The sequence below is a fragment of the Triturus cristatus genome, chromosome 8 (assembly GCF_964204655.1).
Source record: "Triturus cristatus chromosome 8, aTriCri1.1, whole genome shotgun sequence".
NCBI classification, from domain to species: Eukaryota; Metazoa; Chordata; class Amphibia; order Caudata; family Salamandridae; genus Triturus; species Triturus cristatus.
Genome location: NC_140591.1, coordinates 857,252,208 through 857,270,081, shown reverse-complemented (window position 1 = coordinate 857,270,081; position 17,874 = coordinate 857,252,208). Strand labels below are relative to the sequence as shown.

The window sequence follows — 17,874 nt, the reverse complement described above, 5'->3', positions numbered from 1 at the left end:
GCTTGCTGTCACGCGCACAAGGGCGCACGCGACGCTCTGCCTCTCCAATAACTGCTGCACGCGCATCCCTCGCGTGCTTTACACAGTGCGCATCATCGCGATCACTTTCATCGCGATCACTTTCGCTTTCACGGCCACGCAGCATTACTTTTACGGCTGCGCGGCCAATGCTTGTTATACTTTGACACGTGCTTTCAATATGATGACTCAAGCTCACGTCTTCGGACCATGGTGCTTACTGCCCTTTGACACAGACTCTAGGTCCCCTTTCTTCTCATTCTTTCTCTCTTAATTATACTCTTCATGTACCGCTAACATCAACATGGGGCTGTCCCTCTGGGACTTTGGGTATTACTCTTCCCACATGCGGGATTCTCGATTTGTCCGCTTGTACTGAATTGCTCAACTCCCTGAGCTAAAAAGTACCACGCCTTTCTTCTCAGGGCATACTGCCTCTTTACTCTGACTCTTGGTTCCGTATGTCGGGCACCACTCAATCCGGCCTTCCCACCGCCTCCCGAACAGCAGCCCTCCAGCGACTGCACACACGGGTCTCAGATCTTCCCACCAGCCAACCATTTCTACCACATAGGGGTTGGCATTCCGTCCCCATGCTGCCTCCCCATACGGCATACCAATGCGTTTTGATATCTGATCTCCGTTGGGATCGTATCTGCTTAGATCACAGCATGTACGGAGATTATTGCTCTACCTACTATCCACGCCCTGCCACCAGCAGGTTTCGTATCCCTGACTACTGTGGACGTCCCACCATCACAGGCCACTTCCCTCGTCTCTTTTCTTATATTTACTTTAGAACAATATACATGGGAGGTTTTGCTTTCTGTTAATTTTCATTCCTAATTTGCTCTTTTATATTTCTCTTTTTCTGTTTTGATATCACTTTTACCACAGCTTTGGTTGCCGTTTTACATTTCCTAAGATCCAATGCGCTCCATCATATTCAAGGACTTTCACGATAGTCTCTCTTCCCCGCTTTTATGTTATGCCGGGTTTCCATGTCAACGGTAGACGCCTCTTCTTATCCAGCTCTCTGCTACTTTTCTGACGTTCCGCCAGACACAGGACCACAAGCAGATAACGATAACATCCCGTTTTTTTCTCATGTCCTCCTGAGTCCCTCTTCCCTCTTGTTTGTTGGTGCGCACGCTCCCATAGGCCCTATATATACTGACCACCTCACTGCCAATGGATTCCATATTATCCAAAGGCGGTTCTAGGAAGAAGCACTGGTCACTCACGGCTCCAGGTAAGCGGAATGCTTCCCCCTAACTCTCGAAGTACCTCTAGTACATTGCAATTTATGCTTCTGAGGTTGTAAAACTTGTGATTATACATAATGCGGGCTTTGGCAATGCAAAAGCATTTTGTACATAGAGCCCACTATCATTGGGATCGAGAGCAATATCAATCCGCAAATGGTTGATCCACTCAATCACCCTCCTTTTTGGTGTACTGAGACAAAACATCTTTTTTCCATGTTTGCATGATTGTGTTACCCCATAAAATGGATAAATAAATGTTCTTGCTGCAAATGACAACTGAAAACGTTTCACAGCAATACATTGGTGCAGAAACCATTTGAGTGTTTTATTTTTCATTTCATGGTCCACTCGATAAACTTTCTGTATTACGTATTGATGTGTTGCCATTCCATTCTTGTCCTCGCTGTACAGATTTTATTAATGTCAATGGGCGTTATCATCTACTTTAAATTATGCCTGGATAGCTTTTTTTTTAAGTAAGCAAATATATTTGAACCTTTTGTTGAGTATGTCTATATGCCTCTCCGTGTCCAATGGGTAATCAATGTGTTTCGACTTATGACTCTCTTTGGTTTGCGTGGCACCTTCCTCATCTTCCGAGTTTCAAAATAAAATCCCTTTGGTTTGAGTCCTTCTTGCACCATGTCCACAACCCCAGTGGTAGTTGTACCTTAGTTCATGAGTTAGGCTTACGTATAGAATAAAAGATTCACTGCTATACATTTGAAGGATATTGCACACAACTAATGAGTTCTGTCACCATTTAACAGAACGAGGATGCAAGCCAAGTACCTTTATAAGGTCACAGAACTCCAAACTAACTTGCAACATACTTTTTAATGTACAGACAAGGGTATTTTATTCCTTGAAATACATGGTCACCCCATTATGCGAATTCACTGTAAACGTAAAAAACATATCCTGTCGCATGCGCAGCACGTTTATCTATATATTTGGCAAAACCTTGTTCATAATGCACAACTAAATGCTATTTTGCAAAAATGTTTTGGGTAGCCTGACACAGGTTGAAGGAGTTTGCCTCCTGCACTACAGTCTACATTTCTGTGGCACCAGTACTTTCTAAAAAATGAAACAAGCATTGGCATAGCCAATAGGTCTCGCCTTTGGGACCTTATAAGTGTTTAGCCATGCAACAGTTGATGTTGTTGCACCAAGGATATTGTGCTGCATAACTAAATACTTATAAGGTCCCAAAAGCGAGACCTATTGGCTATGCCAATGCTTGTTTGTATTTGATGATGGTTGTAGACTTATGTCCCCTCTAGTGCTAGCAAATGAGCCCCCCTTCTTGCTCCCACCCATTGGGACTGAGACGGACAGAACCTGTCAGCATTGAGGGCCAGGCAGATTGTGAGCTCAGAGCGGACTAGATTGAGTATTGGGAATATGCTCTGACTGTGGTAACCGTTTTAGAATCTAAGAGCCCTGCACGGAAGAGTTGTAAGCCTCAAATATGCACCGACAACCTAACCAAGCCTCCTCCCTCCCCGAGAGTAAATCTGAAACAGGCTGGCCATCAATCGCTAGGCCTGGTGGTTTTAAATACTGGCAACAACTTGTGTAGGGGTCACATATTCCTCACAAATCCGTTTAATATTACATTGCCACGTGTGCAAAGTGGGACCTTCCCGAATAAACATTTATTCCTGTTAACCCATGAGATAAATAACGTTTTACATGTTGAATAACAGCACCTCTTGGCTTGTGTACCAAACGTGTGGCGTTTACGAAGACATCAAAATTTGTTTTGCTCCTGGGTTCTCAATAATACAACACATGCAGGGGCAGATTGACCAACATTAAAGTCACTAAAGTGACGCAAACCAGCACAAAATGGTTTTTTTATTTACTTTCCAGTGCAAAACTTGTTTTGCCCTGGAAAGTTGCCTAAAAGTGACTCAAAGCAGCGCCCAATGCTGGTTTGCATTACTTAGTGCCAAGGGGGCATTCCAGGGGTGGTACATTAGTGGTCCCTGCAACCACTCATGATTTATAACGCAAAACCCTGTTTACCAAAAATTTGAGACAGGGTTTTGTACCAAAAAATAACGCCACTTAAAAATCACTTGTTAAAAGGAGAAATGTTTTAATTTCTCCTTTCTTTGCCGACTTTGTGTGTGCGCGGCACTGTGCAGCACATATGCAAAGTAGGAAACATTTTAAATGTAGTCTAAGCATAGAACTTTCTACTGTAAGGGTAAACTTCCAGTACAAAACCTATGCTAGACTCATGCAGACACCCTCGCACAATGGCGCAAAGGTGTGTGCGTGATGCTCAGCATTAAACATTTGCACTGGTGCTAGAGAAAGGGGAGGGGAGAGCCATATCTCTGTAGATATGGTGCTCTCCTGCTCTCTCCTTACGCAAAGCACCGCAGAATTTCTGGCTGCTGCATTGCATGAGAATGTGGGAAATCTGGCCCACAATTTTACTTCCTTTTAGTTGTGCTTGTGCATAGCTTTTGCCCAATGGTTCCCAAGTTGCTATATAGTTGGAAACAAAAACATTTCCCTAAATTCTTCCCCCTACCATCTTCCGCACTATTAGAGTACAAAGAACACACTGGCTTGGCAGTTTAAGTCCCTGTACTACTTATCAAAGGACTCCCAAGTCACTTGCCAGGTAACCTAAGGAATACAGGCTTCTTTTGTAGGGTAAAGACTCATTTTGGAGAGTGGAGAACACTCACGCCTCCACCTATTAGAATAAAAGAAGTAAGTTCTAAGATAGTTTTAAACTGTGCCTGCAGTGTGACATTTTCAGATATTGCCCCACATGCTACCATCCGAAGACCCAGTGGTTTTACTGACTACTGTACACAGGTAATGATCGCATTTTTAAATGAGACCAGGTTCAATCATCATTACAAGATGGACCTTAAGCAAGTTCAATTTCTTACAAAGTTAGTGTCTTTTATTTTGTTTCTGCGATGATCATGTTCGAAAAGCGAAGGAGCTTATGATTCGTTCAAGTTTTCCAATTCAATGCACAAGTATCTCATCCAGTCCAATTGTTTATTTGCATTCTGGGATGTGCAATTATGATTCCATAATGGGATCAACAGCCCTACGATTTCCAGAATGCAAAATGTGGATTGGATCAGATAATCGCACATGAAAGCGGGAAACTTGAGAGCCCTGCTTACTTCGGATAAGCACTTGAGGACCATAATAGATGTTTCAAGGCTATTTCAAGACCCCTACACTACACAGAGGGGTCATGTTTGAAATGTGTTGTTACATGAATTTAGCTTCTACTAATGATAAGGTGTCACTTGCAGTGTCACTCATAAGGCATTCAGATGTCACAAATACATTTAGCCTGCTTAGCATGTCTCTCCATACTAGTCCATACAGTAATTCCCTTGGGCTGGCATTGAGACATAGGCTAAGCATGGTAGGGATTTCTTCCTGTTGTTTTAGTATGGATGAGATACTCTGTCAAAATGTTACAGAAATCCCATCCACTTTATTACTAGTGCCATATGATGCTTTCACTTGTATTAATGGAGGTCTGGATACACTTGTAATAGGGTGGATGGGATAGCTGTCAGAATTGTGAGAAAGTATTCCATCTGCCAAACTCTAATTAAACCCTTATGTCTTCTTCCCTTCCACTCCACCAGATTTATCAGCAAATCTAAAATGTGTGGCTTGTGGTGTCCACAGAACGTGTGGAGTCTATCATAGGACTGAAAATTAGCTGCTAGTTCATAGGTTTTAAGAGTGGTACACCAAGTTACTGGATTTCTAATGGTTTACCACTGCATAGATGGTACTAATCAAGTGACTCGAGTCAGTCAAGGGGAGGTGGTAATTTTTTTAAATAGTGCCTGCTTGGATAGACCTCCCTCCCAACATGGCTTTTGCCTCTTAGATGTTTGGATTTTCAGGGGCTCCATTATTAGGGCCCTAATGTGTTTGAATTGTTTTAGGATATCATATGTCTTTAGTCTAATTTTGTATTTGCGGCTTACCATGTACTGTTGTAGGGAGTTTCTTTTAGCTTAAGCTTTGTTTTAGATGTGCTTGTCGTTGTCCTCTGTAGGGTTCCCCTCCTTTCTCAAGAGTCCCTACTTTATTTGATCTGTTTCTGTTATGGAGTCCAGGGCACTATGGCCACCTTCTGTAAGTGCATTATACAGAACAAAACTCTTGAGCGGTTACTTTGTTGGAATGGGAAAAAGAGTTCTTCTGGTACTTAGTATTATAAGGAATTGGAAGCGGCTATTTCTCAGCCACCTTGAGACTGCTGTGACATGCACATCATGGCTTTGAATCCAGGACAGGGCAAACTTAACGTTTCATCTTCTGGAGGTTAGAAAGTTGAGTACCATTGCATTTGGGCAGTGACACATATCATTTAGAAATGTCACAACTAATACTTATTATGAAATGCTTTAGAACTCTGGAGCTGCAGTCACTCCACCGTTTGAAGTATTCTTCTTCATGCATTCCCTAAGAGCCATGCTGGTCTAGCTGTTCTTTATACTGATAAATTGATTGCAGGCAACTTTCTTTTACTATATGACCACGCAGGGCCTCATTTGGAACACAGTAGTAGACAATTCTAGCTTCAGGTTTGGGGGAGAAGGCTTTATAGAATAGGAATTTTGTATTATTGAATACTTAAATGTCCTTACTGAGATAATTGAGAGTCCATCACTGATGATTTTAGTTCAAAATCTGTAGTTTTTACTGTTCTTTTCAAGACTACCTCCTTCGCTCTGTTTTCATGACATCTCATATAGATCCTGGGCAGGACTTTTTTTTAGCACTTTGGCATGCACTCTTTCTTGTGATCACAGTGAGACAGATCTATGATGTCTCAGTAGAGCTGAAAACGAGGCAGGTCTGCCCTCAAGGCATAAAAGTGAGAGCTCCACCATCTTTGTGCCGGGGGTGGGGAGGCTGCTCTATTATGTGCATTTGTGTACCACTTACTACCATGGGTTTGGTTCTGTAATACAATGGGAATCTGGCTAACCCTTATGGTTATGGGGGTACCCTTTGACTAGAGTCAAAGTGTTTTATTGACATTGTATTCGGGTAGTGTTTCATATTCTTTATAGATGTGTCATACTGAGTTACAGACAAGATTAGAATAGACTAGTTGTGGATTATAATGGCTTGTGGTTGCTAGATCCTGTCATTTTCATGGCAGTCCTGTTCTCTATGAATGGCAGCAATATTAACATAATCTGCTTTTCATGAAGTGATCTTCAAAACAAAACAGCATGATCTCTCAACATGCTTGCAGCTGTAACAAAGCCTGTTGCTTGCCTGTTCTCTCCTTATTTTACATTACTTTGTTACTGTCTCCTGATTTTCATGACTATCTTCCCGCACTCCAGCATTTTCCTGGATCTCTCCCAGCAACCCAAGAGTACACGCTAGAAAACACGTTGCGTGTCCCAAAATGTGGAGTTGGTGTTGACATGTATCATCCACATACATTTTTGTCACAGCTGACATAAATCTTATATTGAATTTAAACCGGTTTTACAATGCCATGTTTTACAAAAATGCACCACTTGCCATGTATTTTGCCCACATATTTCTTGGGTATGTGCTGATATAACTATCTTTTAATCTATTGCAATTTTAGCCATTTACTGCCCATTTATAAGCAATTTCTCAAAACGTCCTCATGGGAGAATCTCCAAATACACTCTAAAGTTGTATTTAAGCTTTACCAACTTTTGACCAATGTTAATGCCCCAGGATAGTTTAAGATTTACCTTTTGCCACATCTTTCGAGGACAATCCATTGGCGGAATACTTCTATCATCCTCTAGACTTATCTTCGAAATAACTTTTGTTTATGAATCCAATAGTTTTGAAAGCACTATTGGTCACATGCTTTGCCTTACAAGCCCTGGGATAGACTAGTACCATAATTTTAAAAATGTGACTGATAGCACTGTGTGCTTTAAATATCTTACATATTGCAGCAAGTTTCAAAAACCTTTGAAGATTAAACCCCTACTCCCACACAACAAAGCCCTCCCTTCATGTTTTCATTAGTGAGAACCATGCTTCCCCAAAAATAAAGTCTTGCCTATGGCCCCATTTCCAGATTAAACCTTTGGAGGACTCTAGGCAGTCGAAATTTCGGGGCCCCCCTCAGACGCTATCTCCTGACCCAATGCACCGGATTTTATCCAGGGCCGGACTGGGAACCAAACCGGCCCTGGCATAGTGCTCGGCAGAACCCCCCCCCCCCCCGGGGTTTGGGGGTGCCGCCTAGCTCTTTGCCAGGGCCGGTTTTCGGCCGATTTTGTTACAGGGCCGACTCAGCCCTGTAACAAAAACGGCCCCCAGGGGCCCAAAACCGGCCCCACCCGTGCGGCGCACTGGGGAATTGCCCGGTGCCCTCTACGGCCAGTCCGGCACTGATTTTACCATCTGACAGCTGCCAGAAGTTGAGCTTTTAAAAGCGAGTGCGCCACATGTGTGAAAATAGCATTTTGCGATTATTAAATAGCAATTTTTAAGAAATCGCTATTTGGTAATCGCAAAATGCAATGTGACAAAACACACAGAAAACAGGGAATCCCTAATTGCGATTTCTTTAATATCGCAAATGCAATTAGGGAATCGCTATTTGCAATTGCGACTCCATTCATTTCTATGGGCCTCAAGGCCCATAGGTGCGAATGGTCTTGCATTACCTAAATTGCGAATCCCAATGCCGTTCATACATTCAGAAAGGCCATTTTGCTTTTGCAAACGGGTGAATTTGGCGATTCGCACCGTTTGCAAATGCAAAATACTTTGATACTTGTGGCCCACACTGTTATGTGAATCTGGTTCATGTACTTTAAGTTATTAACAGGTACATTACATTAATACAGTATTTTCTCTATAGAGCCTTTAATTTAAAGTTTTCGTTTCTTTGGGTTGATTCATTTTTTTCTATCGTTTGGAAACAATTTTTAAGAGAGCTTGATTGTAATTTTCTTTCAAGATCAAATCAATATTACTTTGATCCGTTGTCACAGGGCCCCTAATAGGAGTGGAGTCCATAGGATGGTGCCTACTTTGCCTATTTGGTAATCTGGAACTATGCGGCCTTGAACCTTGGCTTATCACAGCACAAGCTACAACCCTGAATAGTGCCAGAGCAGTGGCTCAACCCAGCACACTGTTTCAGGCCTGACTTTCACATACCTATAGCCCTGACCAACCCAGCTTTCTGCTCTAACGTGGACTGTCTTCAGAACGCTGCTAGAAGATTCAAGGTCAAATCAACACAAGAATGTTGTTGATTTAAAAACTTTGCACCATCTTCCAAGCATCAAATTTCCTGTATAGAATTTGTTTTGTGTAAGTCCTACTATCCCAGCCTGTGACCTTCAAAGGCTAATGCTCTGTCCGGAAATGACCCCTTTACCTTCAGTATCGACACCACCTGGTCTAGGGCCAAAGATCTGCACTTTGTACTACTATATTGGTTCACTTACAGGAGTTTTTTCTACATGCGACTGTAACAACAGATTGGACCTCAGTTACATTTGAATAAAAATGACATGCCAGTGCTTGACCACCTCCTGGCGATAGCTTATAGAACAAACCTGTGCCACTGGAAATATGCAGGCTAACTCTGACACGCGGGCAGGCCTGGGTCTGTTACCCATGTTAATAGTAACATTTTCCTTCGATGACCCCAGCCTCTTACACGATAGTTTCCAGCACTGAAACATAAATAGATTTGTATCTTGGACATTCAAAGCCACCTTAAGCCACGATGCTGAGTGGCCCTAAGGTCCACAGCTAACTTCTCCCCCATGATCCTTCTGCCCCCAACACAAGCAGCCCAGATTCTGCCCTTCCCCACTCATTTAGAAGGCTGATTTGACTTGGTCCTCCATTTTTTTCTGTCTTTCTTTCTTTATTTATTAAGTTTTATATAGCGCTGACTGGGGGGGGGGCGCTAGGTGGCGCACGAGTGGAATGGTCGTCCCTGAGTGAGGCTCCCGCTGTCCGGCCACAATATCCCTTATTAATCCTTACAAATAGGGCCAAATCGCCGCATGACCCAGCTGATTCACACGCTGATATCGTTGGGCTTCTTTGGTTGAACTCCAAGAGGCGAGGCGGGGCCGTTCTTGGTCACCGGCGGGCTCTGGGCGGCTCCCATGCGGGGACTGGAGAGCAGTCCCTGGAGCATGCGGCGTCTACGGCTGTGGGAGAGCGTTGCTTCCCTCGTGGTGTTTGGGCCGTAAAGGACTTTCCATGGTGCCAGTGTCCGGGTGAGTGCGGCCAGAGACTCGGAATTTCATGTGTGTGGCAGTTTTGATGGCGCATAATTCCTAAGGCAGAATTGTTACGAATGACGAGCATATTGGAATCTGAGCGCGATTAAGTTTGGGCGCGCCGCACAGGTGGCGGATCGGCCATAGGCGGCGGCGCCATTGCTCACATTCCCCAGGCCACCTCGCTCATTGATACTCCCATACCCAATGCCTCCTGCTTCGTGACGCGCCTATCCTGACACTTTTCTGTGACGCGAGGCCCAGTGGCAGTGTGGGGGAGCCGAGTGTGACACTGGTGCCCGCCGGAATCATAGCACCTCATACCTCCCCCTTCATTCCCCGGGTGCGTATGAATCGGAGGCCATGAATTGTGCGGGCCTCGCCCGGGAATGCTCTGCCAGCCCAATGGACGGGTGTCCTCAACCAGCTACGCGACAAGAATAATATTGGCCAATTTTTACATCTTGTGCATCAGGTGGTAGAAATCATCGGCAGACGCTCCGGTGTGATCGCGGGGGGGCGCCCAGATGACAGATAGGTCGTAGGCGGCGACGCCAATGCTCGATGTCTTCAGGCCTGTACACCATATCTCCTCACCAAGCAGTGCCTGTCACTTCCCATACATACTGACCCAATTCCTGGGATGGACTTTCCTCGTGCCCCCCTGTGGTGACTGCGGGGGCTTTGAGTTCTACGGAGGGTGCTACAGGAGTTGGTATCCCTTGGGGCGGATATTGGACGGGCGCCACTGGGGACGTTTGTTGATCAACTGCCTTATTGGGTCACAGGGTCCCCGATGTTGGGAGTGCTGCTCGGGTTGATCGTTCGGCCATCAGCAGCACGGCCCAGACTTGGCTGCTGACTGAGAGTCCTGGTGAATGCGGCAAGTCACATATCGCGCTGATCTGTCAGGTCGCAACTTCTGGTCTTCCTGGTCCGGCTGCGTCAGGTGTGATACTACGAGAGTTGCCTGGGCTGCCTTCAAGACCCGTGGCCTGGCGGAATAGCTGCTGATTCAGGTGTCGTTGTGGTCTGCGGAGGCTCCTGTGGATCTGGTGTCTGGGGAGGCTTGCAACATATCACTTTATATTAGCGCTTTGGTGACTGTCGGGACGGATTGGCAGGGGAGCTGTGTCGCACTTCTTCTCCTAAAAGTTTTGATAGACTGCTGTGTGCATTGCTCCCATACTGGATTCCAGGATCATCTAACTAATACGCCCTGATAGTCTGTTGACCGGTAGCGCTGAAGCCCTGCACACAATGGGGAAGCCTGACGCAAAACAACCGCGTATCAACTTCGAGACTAAAAAATCTACACGTTCTCAGCAGCCCGATCTGGATGTGGGTGCTGAGTCTGGGTCCGCTGGGGACGACACTGGTACCAGCGGGGAAATGAAAGCGCTTATGCTGGAGGTCCGGCAGGGCCTGACAGCGCTTGCAGACAAAATGGACTCCATGAATTCTTGTATAGACAACATGGTACACAAGCTTGATCAACATGGCGAGCGCATTACTGAAACAGAACGCAGAATTTCTGATAACGAGGATGTTACGACGCAACTCCAAAGCAATATCACCCAAATGGACAAACTCCTAAAAATAATAGCAGCTAAAAACGAGCAGTTAGAAGCGAGAAGTCGCAGGAATAACATTCGCGTGCTGGGAATACCAGAAAGCACCAACACAGGAAAGGTGGAGACCTGTATAGAGAAAATACTGCTGGAGACCGTTGAGACTGAGGCACTGTCTCCACAGTTCATCGTGGAACGGGCGCACAGGGCGCTAGGCCCCCGTCCTCCTCCAGGTGGTGCTCCACGTCCCATTATAGCCCGTCTTTTAGATTACAGGGACCGAGATACTGTTCTACGAGTCGCCCGTGAGAAGAAAAAACAACACTATGAAGGCACATCATTCACAATACATCCGGACTTCACAGCCACTGTTCAGGAGGACAGGCGATGCTTTCTCCCTGTGAAACAGAAGTTGCGCCAAGCCAAAATAGAGTACGCGCTGTTATATCCTGCACGACTACGGATTACCTATCAAGGAAAACAGATGTTGTTCACTAAGCCTCAGCAAGCTGAAGAATTCATGAAACGCTTCAAGAAGCCTAGGGAAGCCGTGCCTGCCCCCGACAGCCTTGATGAGATAGACTAATCACGTTGTGAAAGTATGATTTGGACACCTGTTGTCCCTGCTATAGCCATGATGCTCCTCAGAGGGGTGAGAGGGGTCAGGGTGTGTGTATTGGATCATTATGATTTACAGGATTTATGGTATGCTAATATGTATTGTTCGCCCTATGACAAATGCCCAAGAGCTAGTAAGCGACGGACACCCCGCTGACTCTGACAGAGGCAGATATTCCCATCTCGTTGCCTCGGGGTTGGAGGGGACAGGTTGGGCCACCTAAACGTGTCCCCCACAAGGGAAAACCCCTGGTACAATACGAAATAATGCATAGTTTGTTTGAATGGTTTCAATTTACAGTAGTAATGTTTGTGATGAGAGATGGGGGGGTAGAATTCTCTGGCATGATTGGGATGCCGTGGGGGGTGGGGAGGGAGTTGGTTGGTATATTCAATGTTCAATGTGTATATCAATAGTCATGGCAGGCACGACAGCACATACATGTATCTTATTTGACCGTCACATGCTGAGGGAATGATGGCTCAACATTGCACATACACAACCGGTGATAGTCTGCACGATTCGCGTCTAACGTTTCTCTCCTGGAACATTCGGGGGTTGGGTGATCCGCGAAAGCGCCAGCAAATCATCTCTTACCTTGATCGCCACCACATACAGGTGGCTATGCTGCAGGAAACCCACATGGACCTCAGAGATCTCCTGTATTTGCCAGCAAATGGGCCGACCACAGATTTTTTGCTTCATATTCCACATATGCGAGAGGGGCGGCTATCCTAATAAAAAAACATACGCCATTCTCGCTCGATGGTGCGCACACGGACCTCCGGGGGAGATATGTATTGGTATGGGGCGCTTGGGTACGGCCACATCTACCATGGTATGCTGCTACGGCCCCAATATAGACACACCTGAATTCTTCACAGTGTTATGGGGGAAGATTATGGAAATAGGCTCCACACAGCTGATCTGGGGCGGGGATTTTAATGTAGCTCTTAACCCAATATTGGTTAGATCAAATACGGCTCCACATCACTATACCAAAGCACAGGTTGTACTACGGGAGATCCTTCAGGTGGGCAACCTGGTAGATGCGTGGCGTCTCCGACACCCGGAGACTCGAGAGGGAACGCATAGTAACACACGCAGGTACCTGGGCACGGTTAGACTATTACCTGTTGTCGAGGGAACTAGGCCCCACCATAATAGCAATTACCCATTTGGCTAAGACATTCTCCGATCATTCACCTGTTAAGCTTGAGATCACTGTACCCGGCTACAATACACCCAGGCGGCATTGGAGGCTGCAACCCACGGCCCTGTTAGAGGTAATCTTTCACATGGAGCTGGGTGAGGAGAAACATGACTTTTTCCAAAGAAATAGAAATTCGGTTGATTCCATAGAAATATTGAGGGAGGCCTTTAAGGTCACTATTCGGGGTTTCTGTATTTCGAAACGTTTTGGGGGTCTTAAAGATCTGCGGAACATGTTGCATAAGTTGGAAGGTGAGCTTAATGCACTAGAATGTGAAATGGCAAGGGGGGGGTGCACAAACACAGCTGGTTTTCAAGGAGAAGCTGGCTTACTATGCAGCTCGGGAATCCAACTTTAGGGGGAAATATTGGAAGGCGAGGAGATACGGTGAGGGGGAATGTCCTGGGAAGGCGTTGTCTGACATGATTAGGAGACCCAGAGGCTCGCAACACGTTCTGGAAATACACAGACCCGACGGGGAGGCATACACAGATACTGCTAACATTAACATGCTTTACAACACGCTACTCCACTCTGTACACCTCGCAGCGCCAGGGCAGAATAGAACTTGACAGTTTTCTGGGTGATGTAGCACTGGGGTGGCTTGAGGACCATCACAGGGACTTTCTCAGTGCCCCCTTTGAACTCGACGAAATTCGAGAGGCCATTATGCCACAAAAATCTAGTAAGGCCTCGGGGCTCGATGGTCTCCCAGCCAAGTTTTATAAGACTTACATTGACATCATGGCCACGGTGCTGAAGGACGTATATGCCGAATCCATGGAGGATGGTAAACTTCCTCCATCCATGAGGGCGGCGCTGATAACATCCCTACTTAAACCTGGAAAGGCCCCTACTTCATGTGATTCCTATAGGCCCCTATCCCTATTGAATTGCGACACCAAAATACTTGCAAAAGTCATCGCCAATAGATTGATTCTATTAATCGACAAACTGGTATTGCCCGATCAATCCGGCTTTATACCTAGGTGAGCCACCTCACATAATCACCGTACATTATTTTCTGTCCTCCGGAATGTAGCGCCTGAATTACCCATGGCAGCGGTCTTTTTAGATGCCACGAAGGCATTTGATTCCATGGAATGGGATTATCACAATGCCATACTGTGCCGGATGGGCTTTCCAGCAATCTTTGTTTCATGGATCCACCTGTTATACACCTGCCCCACCACCCGAGTTCTCATAATGGGCACATGTCTGCCAAAATCCCCGTTTCACGAGGCACTAGACAGGGATGCCTACTATCTCCCTTACTCTTCACCCTTGCGATAGAACCCTTAGCATGTAAACTGCAGCAGCATCATCGGGAGCGTGCACTACGATGTAACTTGCGACAAATCTTAATATCGCTTTATGCAGACGATATGACGTTGTATGTCAGGGACCCGCAAAACAACCTTAATCCAATATTGCAGGAATTTATTGTGTTCGGACACCTTTCTGGAGTCCATATTAACTGGGCAAAATCACAGATTTTTCCCCTCACGCCTGCAGTCCCAAAATTCGCACTTGACTTCCCCTTGGACTGGTGTGATACTGATCTTCGCTACTTAGGGATTCAAATTGGAACTACCCGCGACAAGATTTTACGCCTTAATTATGGCACAGCCATGGAGCGCCTTACCTGCAACATCACGCGCTCTGGATAGCTTTGCCTTTATCCATGGCTGGCTGTGCCTCCCTGATAAAAATGGTGATACTTCCACAGTTCTTATATTTATTTCTGAATATTCCATATCATCCTGGGCAACATTTCTTCGCCTCACTCAGAACAGAATTGCTGAGATTATTTTTGGGGAGGCAAACAACCCCGCTTGCAATTGACAGTGTTCATGAGACCATATGCGCAGGGTGGGTTTGATATACCAGATTTTGAATTCTATTTTGAATGTGCGCAGGCACACTGTGCCTATTTCTGGTTTGAGTCCCCACGCTGTATGCCTCAAATTGTGGCAGAGAATTGGCTGGCTGACCCGGTTCCGCTGTGTGGGATGATTCATGAGCCCGCTCCTGCCAGAAACGTGCCACCCACCACTCTCATGAGTACAGTCACCGTGTGGCATAGAATTGGCCGTTGTCTTAACGCCGCAATCATATATTTGCCGCTATTGCCTCTCTCCTATCTTCCCCAGATGCCATTACTACAAGAAACGGGGTTTCATAAACTGTGTGCCCAACTGAATATCACTACATGGGGAGATCTCTTCATACACAGGAAGTTTTGTTCTGCTGAGCAATTCTTCCGGCAGACGACTCCCACTCCGCTAGACACATTCTTATATTTACGGTTACAACAGGGAATGCGGCCCGTTATCCCGGGGTTTCCCAAGGAACCGGAGCCCCTAGTGCCGTTACATCGTATGCTGAGTGCTGATGGCCCCGGGCACATGGTCTCTTCTTTATATCATACTATACGTATCCAACAGCCGGAGCCTACACATGCGGCACTGCGCTATTGGTCCACAGACCTAGGTCTTGACTTCACACTTGATCAGTGGAGATACTGCTGTATGCAAGTTGCACGCATCTCCGCCAGCTGTAGATTGCGTATTATTCACTTTCTATATATTCAACATATATATTGCACACCCGCAAGGCTATACCGACTCAAGCTGAGAGACACATATAACTGTGACCGATGTGGTAGTCCAGTGGCCGGATTTCTGCACCTGGCATGGGAATGCCCCCAGGTCTCGGAATACTGGGTGAAGGTCTTTGAGGCACTAACACAAATGACATCCAATGTCATTGAATGTAGTCCACTTTTGGCACTGCTGGGATATACTGAGCGGCTTCCAAAGTCCTATCGCCGTTATGTCACACTTGCACTATTGTTAGCAAAACGTAGGGTGGCGTGCAGATGGTGTAGGGGGCGTGCCCCCAAATTTAAAGAGTGGCTCAATGATTTGATATATAGTCAAGACCAGGGTGCCATATATGCGGAATCGTTACCTCGCAGATCTAGACTCAAGGACATATGGGGACCCCTTAAACAGCACCTCCTACAACACACTACTGAAAACACTACCTGAGATGCAATGTTGATCGTGATGTGATAACCGTTGGGAACTAAGCTCAGGGATCTTGTAGCGGCTAATGAGGTGGGAGGTAAAGTGACACTGCTGTGCTTTGTCTCCGCTGTGATGTGGGAATTCGCGGAAGTGTATGCTTTAAGTCTTGTGTGGGGAGCTGGGGATATTGGTCGCGGATTGAGTTTCCCCTTCTAAAAAACAATAATTTATGTCTCTATGTGGACCACTGGAGAGGACCTATGCGAAGTACATAATGCTGGACTATGGAAATGTATGATAGCCGTCGACCCAACTAATATATGCTTATGATACATGTACTGTGTTAAATGTCTTACTGATGTATACTGCTCCGTTCTGTATTACTTGTGGACGTACAGCATTGAATGTCTGTTGTCTCTTGTTATTCATGACTAAAACCTAATAAACAAAGTTATAAAAATAAAAAAAGTTTTATATAGCGCTGGCTATTTTTTTCTAACTAATCATCCCTGCGAGTGCAGTGTGCATGGTACCAATTTACCCCACAATAGATTAAGATTGTTGTTTTTCTTTCAAGGGGTTCATTTACCTATCCAAATCTTTGTTGACGTACTGTTCTAGTCTGCCTCGACAGCACTTCTTTTTTACCTTTCTTTCATGTTTTATCATCTCATTCACTTCTCTCCCAAGGTTGTCTTGTTTGTCTTTTGATTTAATTCTCATCTTTAGTATGCACTTTATTTATGTAGACTAAAGCTAATAAATGTTTGTGTCTGTTAACAGAACTGAATTCGTTATATCTGATGACCGCCTATCCTTCTCTTTTTTTCAAGGTGAATGCTCATTGTTAAATTTCCCCCCTTTGTTAAGCATTTTTTAGGCCCTGGGCAAAGCATTTTTTGGGGGGTTCCTATAAATATTTAAAATGTTTTTAGTTATTGTATACTAAATCAAGCACGCTCAATGCCAAACCGTATTGAATTATATGTTACATTTTCAGAAAAATTATCCCACAAAAACAACCAAAATATGTCTTAGCTGGGGCCCCCAAATCCTTAATATGTTACTTAGTAGAGAGAAACATAGTCTTGGGCAGAAGTAGGCTTAGACAGATAAAGAGGTTGTGATAGAGAAATAGAGGTACTATTTAGAGAAGAACCACTTTCCCAGGGGAACTCCTGGAAGTTAGGTGCTCTGGACAATTGACCACTTAGCTCTTGCCTTCAATTGTTTCTGTCCTCACTCCCAACACAATTGTAACAAATATAATTGGTCTTCCCACAGTCCTTACCAACAAGGAGCAATGGTTTTTTGGTGGTTTCATGAACCCTCTTGACGCTTTATTCTCTTTGTTTTGTGTAGGTGAAGAAGGAGACCATTGAACTTCTAGAAGGAGGGATTACTGCGTCATGTAGAGCTGGATCCTTGAAACTTGGCCTGTTTTGATTTCTCACACAGATGTCTGTTCTTAAAATGAAGTTTTATATGAGTAACAGTAATAAACATTTGTATTTGCAATAAGGACGTATTGTGTGAAATTGCTGGTTCCACTGACTATTTTATAACTCTTTGAATAATATTGTTGATTTGCTCCTCTGCAATCTTTTAACAATAAAGTACAAATTCACATTTTCTGCTCCATGGTGATTTTGTTTAGTTGTATAATATTGAAACAGCTTATATTGTCTTATGATCTATGGATGGATTTTTTTACTTTGTAGTAGTCCTCAATCAATCAATCATTCAATCATTTGTAGAGCGCACTACATACCCGCGAGGGTCTCAAGGCGCTGGGAGGTGGGGGCGTGGGGCCGCTACTGGTCAAACAGCCAGGTCTTGAGTAGCCTCCTGAAGGTCAGCAGGTCTTAGGTCTG

The 17,874-nt window shown here is 45.1% G+C and overlaps 1 protein-coding gene across 2 annotated transcripts in view; it reads left to right on the top strand.

The window, feature by feature from the left end:
- The window catches only part of CMSS1 (cms1 ribosomal small subunit homolog), a 1,297,886-nt gene extending 1,280,257 nt beyond the window's left edge, over window positions 1-17,629 (top strand). The window contains exons 11-12 of one of the 2 annotated variants that reach the window (XM_085622369.1): window positions 16,784-16,833; window positions 17,363-17,629. In XM_085622369.1, coding sequence (XP_085478495.1) covers window positions 16,784-16,789 — 6 coding nt within the window. In that variant the 3' untranslated portion in view covers window positions 16,790-16,833; window positions 17,363-17,629. The remainder of the gene's footprint in view (window positions 1-16,783; window positions 16,834-17,362) is intronic. The other variant, XM_085622368.1, reaches the window with a different exon arrangement.
- Window positions 17,630-17,874: the final 245 nt, after the last annotated feature.